The sequence below is a fragment of the Gambusia affinis genome, linkage group LG04, assembly GCF_019740435.1.
Source record: "Gambusia affinis linkage group LG04, SWU_Gaff_1.0, whole genome shotgun sequence".
Lineage (NCBI taxonomy): Eukaryota > Metazoa > Chordata > Actinopteri > Cyprinodontiformes > Poeciliidae > Gambusia > Gambusia affinis.
In genome coordinates this window covers 31,803,516-31,825,044 of record NC_057871.1, presented here as the reverse complement: position 1 = coordinate 31,825,044, position 21,529 = coordinate 31,803,516, and the positions used below count along the sequence as shown (strand labels likewise).

At 40.0% G+C, this 21,529-nt stretch overlaps 2 protein-coding genes across 11 annotated transcripts in view; one reads left to right on the top strand and one right to left on the bottom strand.

Moving 5' to 3' along the window:
- LOC122829846 (tripartite motif-containing protein 2-like) overlaps positions 1–17,736 on the bottom strand; it is a 30,970-nt gene extending 13,234 nt beyond the window's left edge. The window contains exons 1-11 of one of the 8 annotated variants that reach the window (XM_044114720.1): positions 17,542–17,736; positions 12,291–12,339; positions 11,963–12,133; positions 10,545–10,723; positions 8,584–8,821; positions 7,565–7,716; positions 7,282–7,462; positions 3,690–4,407; positions 2,317–2,420; positions 2,013–2,180; positions 1,545–1,713 (exon numbers count right to left, since the gene is read on the bottom strand). In XM_044114720.1, coding sequence (XP_043970655.1) covers positions 1,545–1,713; positions 2,013–2,180; positions 2,317–2,420; positions 3,690–4,407; positions 7,282–7,462; positions 7,565–7,716; positions 8,584–8,821; positions 10,545–10,678 — 1,864 coding nt within the window. In that variant the 5' untranslated portion in view covers positions 10,679–10,723; positions 11,963–12,133; positions 12,291–12,339; positions 17,542–17,736. Of the gene's footprint in view, positions 1–1,544; positions 1,714–2,012; positions 2,181–2,316; positions 2,421–3,689; positions 4,408–7,281; positions 7,463–7,564; positions 7,717–8,583; positions 8,822–10,537; positions 10,724–11,962; positions 12,134–12,290; positions 12,458–17,541 lie in introns of those variants that run through there. The other 7 variants (XM_044114719.1, XM_044114718.1, XM_044114717.1 and 4 more) reach the window with 7 other exon arrangements.
- Positions 12,541–21,529, top strand: part of ern2 (endoplasmic reticulum to nucleus signaling 2) — a 46,585-nt gene continuing 37,596 nt past the window's right edge. For all 3 annotated transcript variants that reach the window (XR_006370438.1, XM_044114714.1, XM_044114716.1), the window contains exon 1: positions 12,541–12,568. Coding sequence is in view for 2 of the 3 variants with exons in the window: in XM_044114714.1 (XP_043970649.1) it covers positions 12,556–12,568 (13 nt within the window). In the remaining variant the exon portion in view is untranslated. The remainder of the gene's footprint in view (positions 12,569–21,529) is intronic.

Genomic DNA, 21,529 nt, shown 5'->3' with positions numbered 1-21,529 from the left:
TGCGCATGCGTTGAAACCACAGTGACGTTAGCTTCAAGTTGGATATTGACGCGTCACGGTGTAAGCGGCATTTAGCTCAAGGTAAATGCGATTTATGAACACTAATTTCGGCCAGCCGTTCTCTACCGCTCCCTTCTCAAGCGCTCGGAGGTTCACTTAGGGCTCTAACGCCGCTTACACTGTGGAGTGCCAATATCCAATATCCAACTTGAAGCTGATTTCACTGTGGTTTCAACGATCTGATCTCCAAATCCGTGACAACTCACACAAACAAAAAATGCGAGTCTCAAACAGACAAATACAAATCTCATCCCCATTCATTCATTCATTCATTCATTCATTCATTCATTCATTCATTCATTCATTCATTCATTCAGCCTATTGTTAGTTCACACTCGCATACATTTTCAACCTATCATTCAGAACAGTATGTCTGTATGCTTTGTGTGCGGGCATGTGTGGGTGTAACCTGGTTGTATTTCTCTTTCGTTATAATTACACAAAATGTCTGTTTTGATTATTTGTATTGTTCCCTACCTAACTGAAAATCTGTCATTGTTTTAACTGTGTTACTTTAAGAACGGAAGCCCCTCCTTTTTATTTCTACTTCTGTGGTATTGTCTTTAAAATGTTTGCGTCCTTAGGTCCTCCCCTTTCATCATGTTGTCCTGCGGGAGAGGTGTGTTCTATTTATTTTCTATCAGAAGAGATCCAGTTTATTTATAGATTTATTAAGTTAATTTCACGTATATTTGTTTGTGTAGGATTTGAAGCGGGCAGCCTATAACACGGTTGTTTTTCTATATGTTATTCTTGTCAAGTATGTTGTATAAAAATGTTTATTTTGCTTATTTAAAAGTTGTGAGACATGGTCCCGCCTTTTTTATAATGTTGTCCAGCTGGAGAGGACTTGGAGTGGGCAGCCTATAACACGGTTGTTTTTCTGTATGTTATTCTCATGAGAATAAATCGAGAAATCATCTTTTTACAGACAAACCGTGTCATGGCCTGATCACTTAAAACCAGCACAACGCAGAATGGATCCGGTTACATGGGCGTGTATGTGTGATATTTTAGTAGTGTATATGTGCAATTTTAGTCTTGTGTGTGTGCGAGAGAGAAAATGCATGCGCATGCAATATTTTATTAGTTTATGTGTGCAATCTTAGTCTTTTATGTATGCATGGGAGAAAAAAAATTGTATGCGTGTGTGATATTTCAATGGTGAATATGAACAATTTTACTATTTTGTGAGCGTGAGAGAGAAAAATTGTATGTGTGTGATATTTTAGTAGTGTATATGTGCAATTTTAGTATTTTGTGTATGTGTGAGAAAAAAATGTATGTGTGTGTGAGATTTTATTAGTATTTAAGTGCAATTTTAACTTTTTTTTTGTGTGTATGAGTCTTTAGAGTGTGTGAGAGACAAAACATAGTTTCTGTCCTAAACAGCCCCTCATGTGACAGCAAGTGGATGACTTCTGAATATTTTGGCACATATGCAGCTTTCCACATGAATTTCAAAGTTCTATCTTTGGGAATACCTGCAAACTGCCTGTCGCCGTTGCCACGGTTTCCAAACTTAGTGACCAGCTTGCCATTGGCCTGGAAGATGAAAACGCAGCAGGCCTTATTATCGACCACAATGATGTGACCGTTCCTGTCCACCGCAACGCCTTTAGGTCCCATCAGCTTCCCTGAGCCCACTTTGTTCTACAGAAAGGAGACACTTCAGGCTTCTGCTATGCAAAAAACTGAGACAGCTTCACTTCCATCATGAGCAGAAATTGATCATGTCTAAATACTGCAGAGAACCACTACTTTTATTGTCAGATAAATGTACAGAAAATTGAAAAGATTCTAGAATTAATAACATTATTTTTTGGTGCTTAGTGATGTTAAACAGTACATCTGTCTGCAGACCTCAACCATGCGGACTGTCATAAAAGTGGTGGTTAAAGTGTTTTATCTGACTAATACCTGAACAAAGACAAAAATACAAAAAAACTTACCTTAAACTTGCCTTCATTTGAAAAGATGCTGACCCATTTGTTGTCATAATCGGCAATGATGATATCACCACTGGGGTGGACGGCCACACCTGTCGGCCGCTGCATCTGACCTGGAGATCTGCCACGGATGCCAAAACGACTTCTGAACTGGCCGTCATTAGAAAATATCTGCAAATATCACAGCCAAAAAAATCAAACAAGATGTACTTCTCAGTAACAATCTATTTAATCTACATTCAAGCATAAAAAATCCAACAACATCTTCAGAAAAAGTTAATATTAAAACATTTTAGATATTTTTTACCTGAACACATTGGTTGTTGCTGTCTGCTATTAGGACTTTTCCCTGAGAGGAGGCAGCCACTCCCTGCAGATTTGTGAACTCGCCTTTATTTCTTCCTTTGGTGCCTAAAAGAAAAGATTCTGCCATAATATATCAGACTCGCAACAATATTCCATTTACAATGTCTTGTAATAGGAGGCTAAGACTGGGTTTGTCAGAAAGATGTTTATCAACATGTCTTTCTGAACATGTTTATATAATCTTTTAAATCCCTTAAAGGTGCAGTTAATAAAAAAAACTTTAATAAAAAAGCTTTTTTTTTTTCACATATTTGTTGACTGTCACTATTTATATTTTTATTGTGACAGAATGGCATGAGTAGGCCTGTCACGATAACAAATTTTGCTGAGCGATTAATTGTCTCAAAAATTATTGCGATAAACGATAATATTGTTTGAAGACCTTTTTACATTGATTTATTGGAAATGATATAATAATGCATGTGATTTCCTGCCAAAGATAGATACACTTTATTTTCAAAAGAACATTTAACACTGGAACTGATAAACAAAACAACCAAAAACAAAAATAAAATGGATTCTCAGTCTCCATTAACAAAGATGTACTTGAATAAAAACACCAAAGTGTAAATAAATACTGCATTCAACCAAAAGAGTGCAGATTATGAAGTCTGTTTACCATATTGCCCTTCAGTAATCATTAGATTTAAATAGAGACGATGGGCACATCGACCACCTGATGCAATAGTTCACACTACACTTTCCTCTTACTACAATCTTAGGACAGTTGAGCGTTCTAAGATTGTCGCTTGCAATTTAGTAACCGATCATCCTGTAGTGTGGTGTGTTATGGTAGATTGTTGTGGCCACTCTGATCTAAATCAGGGTTTTTCCCCGACTGTTAATGCAGCCTGTTGAATGTGACAGGTAGCCAATCAGAAAGGCGGATTCTCCTCCTGATTACAGAGGGGAATCCCAAACAGCTGACAAAGTCCAGCAGACATTGGAGATGATATGTGGAAACAACATTAATGTTTATAAAACATTTCCTGCAAAGAATATAGAAATGACGAGGGGAGGAGTTGGAGCAAAATTGCTACGCAGCTGATGAACCCCGTAACCTTTCAGCTGTTCTTGTGACATCAACAGGTTCTAATGATTTTCATTCAGTCAGGACGTTACACTGACACCAGAGCCACATGCATTGCAGGTAGATTGTAGTAAAGCATTGATTAATGCCTGGTTTTAAAATGAGTTAACTGAACTTGTAACCATTATTTTGTGCCCATTGTTGGACACCACACGGCACGATGGAACCGTTATACCTAGGATTTCTGTCGGGAAGCACCCTCTTACCCCTCACACCCTTCTCACCTATCCGAAAGATGAGGTCATCCTCAATGGGATTCTCTTTCCTCCTCCCTGTGCTGTACATGCTTGCCGGCCTTTTGATTGCTTTCTGCTTGACGTGTCCACTGCCCGGAGACTTCAGCCTTTTTTTGGTGCCATCTGTATTTGCGGATGAGTGGATGGTGGCCTTTATTTTGAAGGGACTTCCTCTGATGTGCTGGTTGTACAGGCGCAGGGATAGGATCAGAAAGCCTTCTTTGGGAGCAGTGAACAGGTACTCGTAGGTGCCGTTCTTGTTGTCCAATATTTCCCCGTCGACTTTGCTCCCGTCAGGGGAAGAGATGTGAGCAGCGATGACTGCGTTACCCATCTTGCACAGTTCTCCATCTTTGTCCTTGGTAGTTATGGTGACAGCCGTGGGCACTCCCACCACGCAGTGCCGCAGCCCTTCACCTGTCACCACGGTCTCTGATGCGACAGCATTTGTAGTTACCATGGTACCCAAATTGTGGATGGATTTCTTTAATCCATCAGTCTCCACAAGAAAGTCCAGCTGGCCGTTCTCCCCTGGCTGCAGAGGAAGCTCCTGATTGGCTAGCTCCACGAGGCGCTCGCCCATCTGCTTCTTGACCAGCAGCACCTCAGCCTCGGTGCCGTGGCTCAGGGCCTGCTCCGTGAAGTTACAGCTGCTGTTGATGCCCTCCTGGCCCTGCAGCAGTGTGTCCAGTTGGGCCTGAAGAACCTACATATAGAGACACCAGGATTAAATGACCCCTGTAGTTTTAAAAATGAAAACAATCTGAAGCCAACATTATTTTGAACCCTAAATGGGAAACAAATGAAAGCAAATCCAAATGATATTTTAACGCAGACATGATGACAGTTTATGGTGTTAATACTCTTCTTTACCAGTAAGGGGGAATTTTTCTGCCATAATCCAAGACCACACATTTTCAGTCTGAAAGCAGGACTTCATGTCTTTCTTCTCAAAACTTGTAATGACTGCACTCAAAACTTCTCCTTGCGCTCACACTTAGCTTCTGCTTGGAGATACAGAGAGTTGCATGATTATTATTCTCATTTTAATGGATGACAATAAACAAGTGGGATGGGAAAATTTTCCGTTTTAATTCAGTTGCATAATAATTCTGCACACTAATAGTTGCCCATTAAATTATGCACACATAGATATTGTCATAAGAAAGCCAAAATCTCACTTTTACTTTTTTAAATATTCAGGTTTGAGAGGCATTTTGACCAAGAATGCTATAGTTGTTAAAAAAAATAAAATTAAACCTCAAAACTACAACTTGCATAATAATTCTGCATGCAGTGTATCTTTCCAACTACCACTCCCACATTATGAGCTGGCTTTTGTTTTTTGTCCAACTAATATATGCCCTTTCAGCAGTTTCTCCACCTGAGCTGTGTATCTCTTTGCTCCTCCAAATAATGCTTGCATGGTCCTCTAATCTGTGCCCTCCTAATAGCTGGAAAAGGTTTAGAGCACAACTCTCCTTCATAACTCTTGCACTTCTCAACTTCCTTCCTGACCTGTCTGAGTTCCTTGATAATCATGGTGCTGTTTGTTCTCTAACAAACCTATACGGATTTCCTGGACCAGCTGGATTTCTAAAGGCAGTTGGGTGGACTGGATTTCACTTTGAAGTATTCTAGTAGACGGGCCACTACAAATTTACACCTAACTTTTCAGGTTACTGGTACTACTACTTTGTTTAGATCCATTATATGAAAGAAAATTACAATAAAATGTGGTTGAAAGATGTTTAAGACTGTGATGGGACAAAATGTGTAAAGTTTATGGGGAAGGGATATTTTTACTGTGGATCTGCTTCGAATTACTTTTGGAGCAATTTCAGTTGTCTGGAACATAAATCCCCTTCAACAAACTGAAAAATAAGAAACAATATGTTGTGTTGCCTTTCATGAAAACGTTGATTTTAAATAATTTCCAGTTTTTCCAGTTTTGTAGCATAAGTTATTCCTTCTGTTTCAGTTTTCTTTCTCACTGTTTACAAGAGCAGCACTACATATGTCTGTTAAAAAGGAAAGATGTGGTGTGTTGGCTCTTTGCTTATTTGACAAAGAAACATTACTGAATCATGCAGCAACCTTGCATTTAACGCAGACCCCTTAAATATTAACTAAATAAACAAACAGTAAAATACTAACTATATATCAACTAAATGTGGCTTGCTATATGGTTTAACCTAAAACCTATTATGAAAGAGAACTCACAAAACTTGGTGAGCTGCTGGTGAACTTCCTCTTTGCTGCTGGAACATCAATAAACTTACCGAGATTTGACCCTCAAAGTCATGTTCTTTTCCAAAGCAAGATGCCATGAATGTTTTTTATCTGAAAGGTTTCATCCAAAATCCCTCATCTGTCTACCAGAGAAAGTGAAAAACCCTCCATGCACAGAGCAGAGCAGGGTTTGAGGGCAAAGTGTTTCCAGTGTGAAGAGCATATCACAGAAGTATGGTATGCTCTCACTGCACATGACGCACCCAGATCGACCCAGAAGAAAAAAATTAAAAAACAAAACAAAGCACAGCTGACTGGCTCCATCTAGACACGGTGCCAGCATCACAAAGAGTCACATGTTTTCCCTCAGGAATCAAATGTGTTGACTTCACACTAGTCAGTCAATTGTAAATCATTGACTGACGAAGGGCAGCTAGGCCTGATCTCCGAGCAGCTGACTGGATGTGAGGCTAACTGAAGTCCTAACGAACAGACTTCAGTTTGTTAGGGCTTCCGAGGAGGAGAGCAGGCAGGCACTTATTTGATTCTTTGATATGTAAACATCACAAAAGTTTCCAATCACTAGAAATCATTTTAAGAATTCATTAAGTAAGAGCACTGAAGAAGTGCTGCTCAGCAAAAATCTAAACTAGGAGCAATGATAATGTCCCATAAAACAATAACATCAAACAAAACAAAGCTGTAAAATTGTGATAACCAGAACAAAATCAAAACATTGGAAGTAAGTCCTTATATCTAGTAATGAACACTGGTCACGATGAGCTCCAAGTATCTGCATCCCAGGATTGTCTCCTTTAAAACATTCATTTTATTTAATCTTTATTTTACTAGGAAAATCCTGACTAGAAATCTCTTTTGCAAGATTATCCCCTAATAATAATAGTTATAGTTTAATAATAACATACACCCAGTCAGAAGCATTATAGTAAAATAAAAAAAATTAACTAAAAAAACAAACATGTAAACGAAAATCTTATAAGGACATCAATAATTTTGAAATGAACCCTGTTTATTTCTAAAACTTATTCACATATGTATTATTTTCTCAACAGTAGAGAAGTTTTGTGTCTCCAAATACATTTTTAGGAGCAAAGACATAATCATTTGAATGCAAATGGTTTCTGACCCCTGCAATACTAAATATGGAACACTGAAAATCATTAAACAAAATGAAAATGTCTAGTTGCTGTTTTGTTAAGTTGAGTGCATGGAGGTTTAATTGTCCAAATAATAAATGAAAGAGTTTGACATATGACTGATGCAAAGTCAAGGAACCTAGAAAAATGTTTGAATGTTTGAATATGAATGTTTAAACCTCCAACCTCACCTTCTGTTTGAGTGCATAGTTGACCTCCAGCTCCATGAGTAAAACACTCTTGCGAACATTGAGAGTCTTCTGCAGATCATCAAAGGTTGTGTGGATGTCATCTTCTATGGAGCTTTTCTGATTGGTCAGCTGTTGCAGGATTTCTGACAGCAACAGCAGAGCCGAGTCGATCTCTGGCAGCCTAAACCGAGACGGGTACATAATGCAGCCATTTATTGAAAACAGAAAGGAATGGAGGGCTTTCTCTAAATCCATCATGTTTAATAAGCTTAAACAAGTTTACCTCTTCTTCACAGCATTCAGCTGGTCCTGCAGTGAAGTCTTGTGCTGCTCCACCACATCTTTAAGAGGCACAGTTGGGTGCTCTCTATGTTCGCCACTTGTGCACTCTTGACACATGGCTGTCTCACATGGAGGACAATAAAACGCCATCACCTAGAACACAAAAAAAAGGTTTAGATCAATTCACTCAGCCCCATTTAGCAACAATGGTTACAGCTAGCGGTGCACCAATAGCAGTTTTCTGGCCGATTGTCAATTTTTAAAAAACCTGACCTGCCGATTCTGATTTTAGCCAATACCAATTTTTTTTTTGTCTGAAATGTCACTAAATATAGCAACAAACTTGCTGAGTTGGCAACAGTGAGGCGATTGTTAACTGCAGATGTGCAGACATGACCTGGTGGGATGATCTGTCAGTTATATCTAGCTCACAAAACAGCAGAAGAGGACAGTGACTGATTTTCAGACCTTTGTTAAGACCTTTGTTAAGGTAGATATGCTCATTGGATGAAATCCACAATTCACATGCAAATATCGGCCGATCACCAATCTCCCAAAATGAAGAAAATCGGGGTCGATTTATCAGTATACCATTAGCTAAAGCTTAATTTTTGAGTCCATAAGCCTGATTTTGAATAAAACCCTTCCTGTATGCTGTTTTCAGACTCGATCTCGCTGAACTATTAATAACTATTCACTACTAACTACTATGCAGATACAGGGTTATGTCCTTGGAACACTTCTGCTTACCATTTATATCTAATATTATCACTAGATAATTGTAATTTCCATCTTTACACTGATAAAGTCTGATAGCTATACAGACGAAATTCAGAATCGACCACTATTTTATCTTCTTCCAAACAACTCCCCCCAAAAAGCAAAACAAAAAACACCCCAGATGTTAAATGGTCATTGGGGATTAAAAATATAAGAACAGATTCTAATGGTGAAAGGCAGCAGAAAAATTGAGACACAACAGTGATTAAAGAGACTGGTTGAATTGGAAACATCTCCTACACTTCCTCCATGATTGGGGCAGGAGAGCAATTGACCCGTTGCCACAGTGGTGATGTTGCTAAGGGTGGTGGCCTCGTGGCTACATGTATCTGGCCTGTGCTGCAGCACGTCCATCAGGTTGGTGATGAAGAAGTTGTTCTGCAGCGCAGCCACCCCCCTCTCTGGGAGGATTGACGTCTGACGGCACACGGGGCACGACAGGGTGAGGCTGTGAGCCGGGATGTAATTCTGCAAGCAACTGGAGTTGGAGTTGATGGAAGACAAAAAACAAAATGCCACTCAGTCAACTGAATTTCAGTTGACTTTGTTAAAACTGTCACCAAATTGTGACAGCACAATATGAAACAAAAAATCCATGAAAAGGTCAATATCCTCCACCTCCTCTCAGTGGTCCTATAAACATCTGAAGAAATACAGTTCTCTAGGTTAAAAACAACTAATCAAAGTCAGGAGGAGGGTTTTAGTGCCATCAATCATCCTAATGTACTTGCTGCTAAGTGTGCTAATAGTGGAGAAACAACTCACTGTTGCAGGAAAACGTTTTGTCCTCTGTCATCAGTAGCCATGTATGTTGCAATTCCATAGGGAAATTAAATAAATAAGAAAGCAGCAGAAAAGACTACCACATGATATACTAGCATATTAAATGAAACTTGATGTTGCAGAAACATTTAGAGCAAAGAGAACAGCTATGCAACATTAAAAAATCTGTCTATTGTAGTGGTGCCCAAAGTGGGTCCTCGAGGGGCGACATCCTGCTTGTTCTAGTTTTCCTCAGCAGCAACAACCTCCTCAGCAGGTCAATGTTCTTCTTAGTCCTTCTAATGAGACATCAATTGATCCAGGTGCGTTAAACCAGGGAGAGAACTGAAACATGCAGGATTCCGGTCCTCGAGGACCCACTTTTGGCACCAATGGTCTATTGTTATAGAAACAGAAGCTTTGTTGGAAACTGGGGTTTTGGTCTTCTTGTTGGGTTTTTTCTACGTTTCCCTGCTGCTTCATCCTTCATTGTGTTACAGACTGCACTCCTGGAGGGGTGTGCCCACTGACTCTGCCAGCGCACCTGTGATTCATCATCCTGGAGCTTAAGAGGAGCAGACTGCCAGCACCTCATTGCCTGAGTGTTTGCCAGTAATGGTACTCCGAGCCTCCCTGAGATAGCTCTCTGTGTTTTACCGAGAAGTTACTCTTAGTAATCAACTCTTGTTGCCTCTCTCTCTGTCTTAGGTGTTTTCTTGGAATATTCCCTGTGAAGCCTTAGTTCTGGCTTTCTGGATTTTCTCCCTCGTGACACCATGGATCATTACCCACTGGTTGCCAAAGTCTCATCTTCGCCTCTTCAGATTGACCATAAACCCTTCCTGGATTTCCCAGCTGGCACTCGAACCATTCCTCTGTTTTCCTCCACTCCTGAACTTACCTGTCTGCTGCAGCCTCCACATCATCACCCGGAACAAACTCAGCCGAGCCCACTCCCTAGAACCTCAAAGACACCCACAAAGGAACCAAAACCATGAACCTGCAATTTCCCCTCTTCTTGGTGGAAATAATCATAAATCAAGTAAGATCAGTCTAATTACTCTCAAAGTTCCCATTTCTGACAACCACAAACTCACCATCTCCCTTTGCTGTTCTTTAGTGTGCAGACGACTCTGTGAGCCTGCCCCACTCAACCAATCTTTTCATATTGTTTAACTAAACTTTATTTATCTGATTCCTGTGCTCCTGGTGTTGTTCTGCATGTGGGTTAAGGAGCTGGAACCCAACATGACAAGCTTATTAATAATGATGACCAACACACCAAGCACAACAGCAACACATCTTCTCTCGTGAGAACATACCATTTCTATATTTAAAGCCATTCTTTCCTTCACCAAAGACAGAATAAATAAAAATTTGCTACACAGAATACTGGGTGTTGTCCTGTATGCTGTTAGCACCTCAGGCTCACCTCTCACCTCTCACAGAAGGTGTGCAGGCAGGGCAGTACTTTCGGATTCTGGTAGCGGTCCAGACATATGCTGCAGATCAGGAACTGCTTATCGATTTGGCGGACAACAGGACTGGGAATAGTAGAGCTTTCCATGGCCATCCTAAAGCTCTGACATAGGAGTGCCTCTTCCTTTTACGCTGGACCCTGAAGAGTGACAAAACAAGCCAACCAAACTGAGGAAAGTGATCAAAAACAGTAATATCAAAATGTTTGGATGATTAAGATGAAATTTTTGTTGTCCATTTCCTCTTGTAATTTTGCAAATGTTTGCAGTGCTGGGAGACCATTGAAATACAAAAATCCTATTTCTGAATAATCCCTGGAACTTATACAGTGAAATGACATGACAATGTTTTAAACAACGTACAGTGTTAATGAAAGATTTTCAATAACACCTGGATAATCTCAAATCAGTATCAGTAGGAAGCTAGATTCACTAGACCCTACCTTGTTATATTGACAAGCTAGCAGGATTTAAGAAGATAGTAGGAATTTATAGATTGAGAGGAAAATACAGTAAGGTTAAAATCAAACTGATATCTAAAGCAGAAATAAATAAATGAACATTAAGCTTGAAGCATTTAAGCAAAATGACTCATCACACTGATTAAGGTAAAGGTAATCAAACCCCTTATTTAAAAGAAATACAGCTAAAACATTTCTGACCACAAAATAATGTTTCTATCCTTTATAATTTATTTTAAAAACACAATGCTTCAATCCCCTAGGAAACATAAGGCTGAAAATAAAGAAGACTTATTCCTTGTGACCTTATTGCGAGCCTCAATACACATATTGGGAAATGTGCAGGAAGTGCTTTATGTTTGATAAGAAGGTCTTTTAGGTGATAAATATTTAAATAGGAAGTAAAGCACTTGCATGAAATGGAAAAGAGCATCCTTCATAATGTATACACCAAATCTGCGTTGTTACTCTGCAGCTTTTTCTGCATCATTCTGTAGTAAACCTGTAACCAAATCTGGCAACAACAGACCCAGAAAGCGTGTCACAGCTTTCTTTGTCTCCTCACATTCAACACAGGCTCAGAAACAGGCCATCTCTGCTGCTGGAAGGGAAGTCTTTTCTGAGTTCACATCCCCCTCCCCAGCCCACTTTCTTCAGGCTTTTATATATTTTTTCCTCTCTTAAAGCACTTTTGTCAACGAAAGAGCAAGTAATATTTCAAAGTAGTGGTAATGGAATGAATCCCATGCTACTACACAAATCAAATAGTAAGTATTTCAGCACAAACATGATCCCAATAAAAGCTTAGTTACAACACAATCAAATCTATAAAACCAAATGAATGTCTCTATGTAAAACTGCATCAGAAGGAAGATTTGAACGAGGCTATCCAAAGCTCAGACTAGATCCTTAACTTACCAACTCCACAGACCAGATGAACTGGGCATCAAACAGAGCGGTGATTAGTAAAACTCCTAAATCCTGCAGACAGCCACAACACTAGCAGTGCTGTGCTGACAGAGCGCTCTTATGTAAGCAGTACTGCTTCAGCGGAGCGGAATAATTCCTGCTGGATGTAGTTCTCCTCATCTATCACACAGAAAGGAACGGAGGGATTCATCTGCACACTTCAGCACAGGATGGGACAATAGCGAGGCTCTGGTATGATCAACAGGCATTGATCTCTGCAGGTCCAAACACTGCTTCCACATTAGCAAAGTAAAACATTGAATAACTGTAAACATACCTTCAGTTCGTCCTAATCGACATATCACCACCCTCCTACCATCAGTGATCTATTTATAAGAGGATAGGACAGAATGTGACATCATCAGGGTTTCTTCATGTGTTTATGGGAGCAAAGTTGAGAAGCGGAGCTGGTGCCAGACTGCATTTCAGTTTTACATAATTTTTTCTTCTCCTGTTTTCTTCTTCTCCCTCTCCTCCCTCTCTCTTCCTTTCCTTCCGCCTGCAGAAACTGCTGCCTCACAGCAGCGTGGCGCAGCGACAGCATGCAGTATGTGAGTGAGTATTGGCTGATTGCTTGTGATATAACATATAGAAACAGGAGAGATGTTTCACTGCAGTTTTCACTGCAACTTTCACTGCAATGTTCACTGCAGTTTTCACCGTCACATTCACTGCAACTTTCACTGCAACTCACTGCAGTTTTCACCATGTTTCATTGTTTCATAGCCAATAATAAAGGACTTTCTGGTAACATGTTGGTGTGTGTCTGGCTGCTGAGTCACAGAGCAAACAGAAACAGAAAAAAGAACAGGTGAAAGGCCAGACATCAAATGTGCCGTGAGAACAGAGAACGTACTAAAGGAAGAGACGGATCAGATGGGTCACAAGTGATGATGTTTAGTAACTTCATGCAATTATGGTGAAGGTGTTGAACAGAAGACAGAATGTCAAGCCTATGATGCAGGAGGAGCAGTGTAGGTTTTGGTCTGATGGAAAAATACAGATCTAGATTGTTCACTTCAGATTTCTAAAGAGGAGCATGGGATTTTTAGATGCTTTAAATGACCATATATGTATGGATCTTGAGTTGATTTGGGGTTTTCTGGGATTGTAGTCTTGTTCTCTGTAGAAACTTTAGTGTAAGAGCTAGAAACTACCATAAGTTTCTAGCATTTACACTATAAACTTATGCTCGTTTCTAGCCCCTGCTTGTAAGGTAATTCCTGGGACACAAAGTTCATAAGGTGATGGACACTATGTCCAGAAAGCCACCTGCCATGTTTTTTATTTCTGCATCTGAGATCATTGTCAGGTGAAGAAATTTTACAGGAAAATTTGAGTGCAAAGTATGCAAGAAACTTCAGGAATAGATTTTAAGCATATTTTGTATATCTGTGACTAATCAAGCTAAAATTAGGAAACAGGAAATTCTTCATTAGAAATATTTAGTATCCCCTGCGGGCTGCACAGTGGTGCAGTTGGTAGAGCTGTTGCCTTGGAGCAAGAAGGTCCTGGGTTTGATTCCCAGCCCGGGGTCTTTCTGCATGGAGTTTGCATGTTCTCCCTGTGCATGCATGAGTTCTCTCCGGGTTCTTCGGCTTCCACCCACAGTCCAAAAACATGACTGTCAGGTTAATTGATTTCTCTAAATTCTCCTTAGGTGTGAGAGTGTGTGAATGGTTGTTTGTCCTGTATGTCTCTGTGTTGCCCTGTGACAGACTGGCGACCTGTTCAGGGTGTACCCCGCCTCTCGCCTGGAACGCAGCTGGGGATAGGCACCAGCAACCCTCCTGACCCCATTAGGGACAAGGGTGAATAGAAAATGGATGGATGGATAGTATCCCCTGCCTTCCACCCAATACACTCCATTATGTGTGACAGCTCCACAGCTTTATGTGGCATCAGTGTAGAAACAGCAACACGCAATGGAATTAAAACAGTTGTCTACAGTGGTTACCTTAACACTCAGATACCATTATTCTGATCAAATTGGGGAAAATAAGACAAAACATTAAAACTAGAACCTATAAAGCTCTCATTAAGTAAAGTATTTCAAGCAAAAACTGTTCTACAGTTTTTTTCTATGAAACTAAAGACACTACTTTAGTAGTAGTAGAACTGCACTTCTCAAAAGAGACTCTTTGGCCAGTTTTGCTTTCGCACATGGGTTTGTGGTGCATTTCTATCCTTAAGATAAAGATATAAAACTTCATATATCTCACAACCAAGATATTACCATACATGAAAAATCCTTATAGCAGAAAGTACAATGGCCACCGTAAGAAAGGCTTACAGTGTTCAATTATGCCACATGAGCTGATCAGTCCCAAAGATCATGAATGGGGCAAGGAGAGGCTAATGGAAACTCCATTTGCTCTCCTAAAAAGCTTTTCAGAATGCTATAAAAGCATGTAAGGGCATTTCAGAGTTTGGATTTCTGATTTTTGTTAATTTTATTTATTTTTAATGTTTCAACTTACAAAATGATTTCTGTTGAATCCCTTAACTCAATGGGTGAGCTATGAGATGGGTGTTGATCTCCATCATAAATAATTGTAATTTTAGTCATTAACAGCTTGTTTATGGATAGAGCTGAATTTTAAACAGCTATTTTCAACAGGCTTATTATATTTTTAGAATCTATATGCAGGTCAAAGTCTAGGTTTAGACATCAGACATTTCACTAAGGCTCTCTTCAACTGCTTCAGAATATCTTTGCACCAATAAACTCTCAAGCTATCATGTTCCGTGTTGTTCTGTGTACTTATTTCGAGTTTCTGTGTCTGAGTCTCGGTATTGTCCTGTCTCCCCTTGATCATTCCCAGGTGTGTCTCGTTCCCTGATTACCTCTTGTGTCACCTGTGTCTCTGTGTCTTTGTCGGGTCCTTGTCGGATGCACCAGTCCGTATTCTTGTCCATTCGTGAAGCCTGTTGCTACCAGTGGTGAGCCCTAGCTTTCTGCTCAACTGTGCTGCCAGGTTATTTGGACCTTTGGAATTTATTTCACCATTAAACATTATTTTTTATCTCATCCTGGTTCCACTGTGTTCTGCCTCACTACTTCAAACCGTACATCATGACAGAAGGACCCAACCGACCGATTGGTGAGTCTCGCACCATATGGATCCAGCCGGATTAAGAAAGACTATTAAGAACTATGTCGAGGAGGTGGCAAAGCCTTATTCCGCACGTCAGTGCCTGGGCATTGCCACACGAATGGTCCTTTTCTTGGATTATTGGGTCCCACGTCTTCCGCACCTGGGGCTGGCGTAGTTGCAGCAGGAGGCAGAGTGGGAACACCTGATGGCCATAGCCGTACTGAAAGGTAACCCTCGGCCTCCCAAGCCGCACAGTCTCTCCCCCAGCCCAGACCCAGACACCTCCAGAGCTTCCAGCGCCTAAGCTGGCAGCAGCGCCTAAGCTGGCAGCAGCGCCTCCACGGCCAGAGCCGGCAGCAGCGCCACCATGCACAGTCCCCGCTCCCTGTGTCCCTTTGTCGCTTCCTAGTTTTTCCTCTGAGCTTCCTAGCGCCTCCTCCGAGATTCCTAGTGGCCGTAGTACTTCCTCGTCACTTCCTAGTGCCTCCCCTGAGTTCCCTAGTGCTTCCAGTGTTTCCTTGTCGCCCCTTACTGGTCCTTACTGGTTTCCCCGACGCCTCCCTTTTGTGGTCCCGAGTCTCCTTCCCTTAGTGGTATTAGTGCTCCTCCCCGCCCCTTTGTGCTCCTCCCGAATCTCAGCCTCCTTGTGCCTTTCCCTCGAGACTCCTTGTCGCCGCCTCCAGATGGCCCTTAAAGCTCCTTGGCACCGTGGATGCCCACTGGATCTCCCCAGTGGTCCCCACCTTCGGAGCCGTGGACACCCGCCGGACATTCCCCATGGGTTCCGCCTCCTGCGTTTCCGCCCACCCTGTGGGTCGTTTTTCGTTGTTTATGGACTCTGGCCCCCTGTCTGTCGCCCCTCCACCCACCCTGGTTATGTGTTTTTTTGTTTAGGGTGTCTTGGAGCCGCCCTTTAAGGGGGGGGGGATACTGTCATGTTCCGTGTTTTTCTGTGTATTTATTTCAAGTTTCTGTGTCTGAGTCTCCGTGTTGTCCTGTCTCTCTTTGATTATTCCCCAGTGTGTCTTGTTCTCTGATTACCTCTTGTGTATTTAGTGTCACCTGCATCTCTGTGTCTTTGTTGGGTTCTTGTCCATTCGTGCAGCTTGTTGCTACCAGTGGTGAGCCCTAGCTTCCGCTCAACTGTGCTGTCAGGTTTTTTGGACTTTTGGAATTTATTTCAACATTTAAACATTATTTTTCATCTCATCTTGGTTCTACCGTGTTCTGCCTCACCACTTCACACCGCACTTCATGCCACAAGCCTTCTTTTCCACTGAATTCAGGGGGTTTACATGGCAGTTGTGCTGCAGCCATACATTACAACATTATCATGCTAATCTTAAGCATCCAGTAGTAACAGGATGATGCAATTACAGTAGAAGAGCATGTCACCATTCAACTCTGTGTCCCACCTATGTATCTGAACTAACATAGATGAAATGTTGTGTTCAACCAGGTTTATAGGCTTTACATATTGGACAAAGTACAAAACTTCTCCTTTGCTGCTCAAGCATGGGGATTTCTATGCTTGTCCTCTGTCTTTTAAGGGTTTTTTTAATTATATGTGCACATTTTAGAGAAAAGGGTAAGGGAAGTGAGTAAAATGGAAAACTCTGCATCAGAGCACCAGGCCAGTATGTCTGCCAGTCTTGCATTCTGCATGCTTGAGATAAGACCATGTTCTCTATATCTGTGTCAGGGTGTATGTATGCAAGCTGCAGAACTCAAACTGAAGAGTACAGTTGTGCAACTGTAAGGAAACTGGAAAGCATCCATGCTGCACATCTGTCAAGCTGAAAACATTGCAGTTCAATGTCAAAATTGAGTGAAACAGTGGCATCAGAAAACTGTTCCTGTTTTAGGGCCAATTAATTTTTACTTGGTTTGCGTTGTAATAACTCCAGCTTGGATTTGACTCACGTTGTTTTCTACATAAAATACTTGAACAGACTTGTTTAATGCACAGCTCCTGAATCATCCTTATGAATATAAGTTCAGCACAGATTAAAACAGTTCAAAGCACAATTTTGATTGTAAATATTTCATACAGAATATTTTAATTGATTTAGATTACATGAATTAGCTTGAGCAGGAAGAACCGCAAACAGGCAAAGGAAATGAGAAGACATGAGCATAAATGTGAGTTTCACTATGTGTACGCCAGAGGTTTTTTAATCTGCAGCTGGAACTCAACTTTCAAGTATAAACCCAGAGAAGTCTTCCAGGGAAATAACCTTTAATTTTAAAAGCATCTTTAAATAATCTTTTCCTTTTTCAGAAGCCAAAAAACATCAATCAAACATTTTTCAACAAGGCATTCATCACTCTCATAGTATATCTTCCCTTCCTTTACTTATACATTTTTTCTCTTTCTTCCTCTTATCTTTCCATTTATAGCTGGGTTAACAATGGATGTTATGCACTTACTTTAACTCCATAGCTGTTTTCTTTCTTCCTGTCTTGTTTTCTCAAAATGGAAACAGAACACTGCTCTCTGTACTTAATCCTGCTCATGGTTGATATCTTGTGGTGTGCATAGTGGGAGAGAGAGAGAGCACATGTGAGGCCTGGGCAGTTCCAATAATCCTAACAGACTGACAGCCACTGGCAGAGCAGACGAGATGGGAGGGTCTAGTTTGTTGGTTTAAGGAGAAAGCAGTGGCCAATCAGAGAAGAGAAAGAGGTAAAGTAGGAGGGGAGTAAATCTTATAAACTGAGAGCCCAAAACTCTGAAAGGCACATAGCTGTATTTGAGCCATTTTAGATAGAAAAATTAAGCAAGTTTCCACCAAAAAAAAACAAAAAACAAAAAATGCTTCAGATGTCAGAAATTTTAGAAAACTTTTTTTTTTCTAAAAATAAATTTGCGACGTTTTCAAATCAGAAATGGCCATGTTTTTTTCTAGAACATTTCTGATATTTTTTGGTCAGAAATTTGTTCCTTTTTTATATCTACAATGGTCTTTTAATACACTTTCATAGGCCCCATCATATAGGTAGATGGGGCCTGAACCTCCTGCAATACAAACATACATTCATGGAGCTTTATGCATCAGTAAGGTGACTGCATTTCCTATTTCTGTTAAGTTGTATTAACTGCTTCTCCAATAATCCACATGTTAAGGTTAATGTTAAGCCTTAACTTTCTGTAAGGCAGCTGAAACAACCGGAGGTGTCATTCTGGCGTCAGTCATTTCCAGTTTGTTTAGAAAAGGGTCAAGAAGTTTGATATTTTAGATCTAAGAAAAAAATAATTATTTGTTGTAGTTTTGAAGATTCTGTCTTACAGATAACAAAAATCCCAAATTCAGTGTCTCAGAAAATTAGAATACTACATCAATACAATAAAAAAGAACATTTTAAAACAGAAATCTCAAGCTTCTGAAAAGTACGTTGAGGACAACTCAGCTTAATTTAAAACCTGATTAACCTGATTCAACATATAAATAAAACCTGTCAACAGTACCAGAACATCCAACTTGTTTTGTAATGCGACTGATGAAAATCAACAAAACATACATGAAAAGCAAAAAGAAAGAACCGCTGAGTATAGGAACTAAGTCGCCTTGCCTGCAGGTGGATTTACATGTATTTGTAAACTTCTGGAAAACCAGCAGCCTTCAGATTCTTAATGGTACATGCAAGCCAGTTCTAACAGTCTCTGAAATAATAACCTTTTTCAACCTGCATAGCTTCACTGTTGAAAATGAGGGGCTAACATTCAGAAATGACATTGAAATAAATTCCAGTCCAACATCTTGTCTGAGGTGATGCCTCTCGAACCTGTTGGAGGAAAAATATCCCAACTTCAGAAGATGTGCTTTTATCTTAACAGTGCTTTTCGGTTCCTCCTATCAGTATAAAATTTCTCATATTGTTCAGATCTGCCATAACTGATTGATACCTGCTGGCCTCAGGTTTGCAACCAGTTCCTGACTATGAGAAACCAGCAACCTCCTACGGTACATCAGGTTCACTTTAATATATAGCTCATGTATATCTGCATATAAAATAAGTCAATAGAGTTTCAATTACAATTTGTATATCTTTGTGTCATGTGGTAGATGACACAAAGAGCCCAAAGTCTCTACTTTGAGACCAAAGTAGATCTTGGTCTCAAAACGTATGGGCACCTCCACTGTAGAGCCTGCCTGAAGGAATAATTTAATTATGTCATAAAAAAATAGATTCAAATGCTCTCTTGATGTTTGTTATGGTTTTGGAAGCTCAAGTAAAAAAAAAAAAACCCAACCACAGTATAAATAAAGATGAAGGAAACAATTAAGCTTTTTTATGGCAACCTCAGGAAACATAAGTGAGAGAACTGCTCACACAAACAGACTAAAGCTGCTACTTACTTGGGCTTATGATGAGCTGTCTGCACAGGAACTCTCCTCATTTGTCCTACTACTGAAGCCTTCTCCGTCATGTCAGGAAGAACAACAACAATCAGTTGGACTATTGAACCACTAACTAAGAAAGAGAAGATATGTTTCTACCTGCAGGGAGTGAAAGTGAAGATCTTCCTCTTTAGGTGAAAGGATGAGCTGCAGGATAAGGAGGGATTGAAGGAAGTATTATCTGTGACACATGGCCACACTAACTGATCCAGAGAAAAACGTGCCAAGTCACACACCGTTTGACCTCTCATGCTTGAGGGACTTTTACCAAGTAGCAAAAATACAGAAAGACCAGTACTGGTCTTGTGGACCACAGGCCCTACATAGGCAGCACTAACACACACTGTAGCAGACCCCCTCTCAGCCTCCCAAAGGAAGGATTGTGGCTTTACTGATGAACAATGAAGTTTATTGAAAGTAAACCATGAGTTTCACCGTAAGAGCTGTATGTACAAATTTTATCTTATAACCGTAACGTCCGAACTAAATATAATGTTCACTGACTATAACCTACTTGACTAAAATGAAACAAAGTCACAATTCCAAATGATCAATATTAGAAATAGCCTTATTTACAAAATAAATATGCCTTGTGCCTCTATCAAGAGGGCTATGGCAGCCAGTTTTAACATAAATTCGGTTTTGTCTGACTATCTGTAATTACATTACATTTCAAGAAATCTCAAATGACGTCACTGAATCTGTCATTTGATGGGACACATATCTGTAAATACAATTTAAGACATCTTCAATCTAATTATGACTATGGTAGTCAAAATTACATCGTTGGGATTGTGTTGATGCCCCTTTGTATTGTTTAAACAGTTGCCTGCAGAATTTTATATTTCCAGTACAAAATTGTCAGTAAATGTCAAAAGAGCTTGGCAATGTTGAATATACGGAGAACACAAAACTTCATGAACTATAAGACTGTTTCAGAAATCTGCAAAGAATTTCCTGTTTATTCCTTTCCTGCAAACTGAATGAAAAGCTAAAATTGCTATTGTCAAAGCATTTTCAATATGATAGTTGTGCATTTTCAAATATCTTTTTTGGTTTTTTCTGTTTTTTATTGTTTTATTAAACTTTCAAATTTCTTTGTAAGTCAGGGATGTTTTGACTACACATAATACATATTCAAGATATCAGTAATGTCATTCTGACTAGTAAGAATGTTAATTTATCGTAAATAGAAAAACTGTGCAATTCAAGATATCTCTAATTCCTTTGGAAATATCTGAAAATGAAATTTGACAATTTAAGATATCCCTAATTTTGTTTTATCTAGTCATTATTTGCTTTTAAGATATCTAATATTTAGTTTCCATATCTCTTATCCAAATATACATTTAAGATATCTTGAATTATGGAGAATTATGACTAGTCAAAACTAAAATCGAGATATTTTGAATTTACTTTATGACTAGTCATCATTTAATTGTAGATATCTGAAATGTGTATTTCTGATAGCCAGAAAATTATTGAAGATGAAAAAAAATCTTGAACTGAAGTCTCTATATAACTCAGTGGTAAATCTGATGTCATTTTGACTAGTCAGAATGTAATTAGAGATATCTCAAATAGGTATTTTCTCTAGTTAAAATATAATTAGAGATATCTACAAAAACGACTAGTCATAAAACAACTCGCGATATCTGGAATGTAAGACAGTAAAACGTAATCTATTTTATAATGGCTTGCCAGCGGGGGCCGCGAATAAGGGCCCTGGGGGTGGATGAGATCCGCTCGGAGTTCCTTAAGGCTCTGGATGTTGTGGGGTTGTGTTGGCTGCAATATCGCATGGACATCGGGGGCAGTTCCCTGGATTGGCAGACTGGGGTGGTGGTCCCCCTGTTCAAAAAGGGGGACTGGAGGGTGTGCTCCAATTACAGGGGGGGGGGGGGGGGGGGTCAGACTCTTAAGCCTCCCTGGCAAGGTCTATTCAGGGGTCCTGAAGAGGAGGGTCTGTCGGATGGTTGAACCTCGGATTCAGGAAGAGCAGTGTGGTTTTCGTC